Here is a 1,379-nt window from a genome sequence, read left to right as displayed (position 1 = left end):
ACGTGCGTGGGGGGCACGGCTGGGACCCCCTTTTCCCCGGGGTCACGGCATGACGAGGGACAACGACGGTTTGACGAGGCGCCGAGGGACGCGGGTCAGCGGTGGGCTTGGCCCGTGTCGGGTTAACGGTTGGAGTGGATGATCCTAAAGGCCTTTCCCAACCCAAACGTCACCCACTCCAGCTTCAGACACACCCAGACAGCTCCTGCTTAAGCCTGGGGGAGTGTTCTCCTTAAAAGGGGAGGGAAAAAACACCCCATCCCGCTGCCAAGGCAGCTGCCACCCGCTGGCAACGCACCGACCCGGAGATTTGGGAAGCGGGCGGGGAGTTTTCCTGCCCAGGGAAGGTCGCAGGAGAAACCACAGTCTGACGGTGTCTCTCCAGGCAGCTCCTGGCAGCCGCGACCAACCGTTCGGGCAGGAGCAAGCGTCGGCGGCTCCGCTGCCAGGCGCCAACACCAGAGCCTGCCCCACGGCGCCCAGAGCGGCAACGCCACGCTCCCGGAAGAAAAATCCAGGCAGGAAATTGAGTCGTTTCTCCGCTCAGAGCGGCGTCAGCCCTGAGTTCCGGAGGCGCGGACAACCTCGGGAGAAGGGGAGGGGAAGCCAGCCGCCGCCTCCGGGGCCGCCGCGGGCAGGAGGTTTAGATAAGGAAGGAAAAAAGCAAATACTCCTCTTTACCTGCGTGTCACAAGGCAACGTGATCCATTTCACATTCATGTAGCTGTGCAGCAAGTGCAGCTTCGCCTCCAGCGACAACGTCACGCTGAGGTTCGGAACGAGGGTGAAAAAGGCCAAGTTAGGGTCGAGTTTTGGGTAGAATCCCCAGCGTTCTCTCCCGTTTACGGCTCTTCCCCTGTCGTCTTTATGTTGAAACGCGTGTTTTTACGCTCCAATCCACGACAGGTCAAACGGCATCGAGGCAAACGGAAGGCAACGCTTTTTGTAGCTTTCCAAGCCTTCCCGTTAAAAGCCAAAGGAATAGAGAAGATTCCCAAGTGCCAAAATCAAGCCTGCCCCAAATTAAAATTAACCTGGCGAATAATCTTCCTCACATGATGTCACAGACCTACACGGAGCCACTTTCAAAATGATTCCCCTCTCCACAACAACAATTTCAGAAAGATGTTGTTTTTCTCAAGAATTTCCGCTTGTCAAAGGAAAAACCACGCGATCTTTCCCCTAAAAACACAGGGATGGAGCCTTTTCTGCCCCCAAAACCAGACGCTGCGTCGGTAAAGCCCGTGCTGGGTTTTCCTACCTCGAATCTCGGCGGTTTCTAGGTTTCCTAACCCAAAGCCAGTGGATGCTTCCAGCCCTGACCGCTACACCCGCCGGCGTCGGGGAACGGGCAACGCGCCGTCCCCAAACCGGGACAC

The 1,379-nt window shown here is 57.5% G+C and overlaps 1 protein-coding gene across 1 annotated transcript in view; it reads right to left on the bottom strand.

Annotated features, from left to right (window-relative positions):
• The window catches only part of LOC104508804 (OTU domain-containing protein 7B-like), a gene marked incomplete at both ends in the record, with an annotated part of 3,808 nt that overhangs the window by 912 nt on the left and 1,517 nt on the right, over positions 1–1,379 (bottom strand). The window contains one exon of the mRNA XM_010150540.1: positions 682–766. Within this exon, the coding sequence (XP_010148842.1) occupies positions 682–766 (85 nt within the window). The remainder of the gene's footprint in view (positions 1–681; positions 767–1,379) is intronic.

Source organism: Eurypyga helias, unplaced genomic scaffold, assembly GCF_000690775.1.
Source record: "Eurypyga helias isolate BGI_N326 unplaced genomic scaffold, ASM69077v1 scaffold9194, whole genome shotgun sequence".
In the NCBI taxonomy this organism is placed as follows: Eukaryota; Metazoa; Chordata; class Aves; order Eurypygiformes; family Eurypygidae; genus Eurypyga; species Eurypyga helias.
This window is presented reverse-complemented; position numbering and strand designations above follow the sequence as displayed.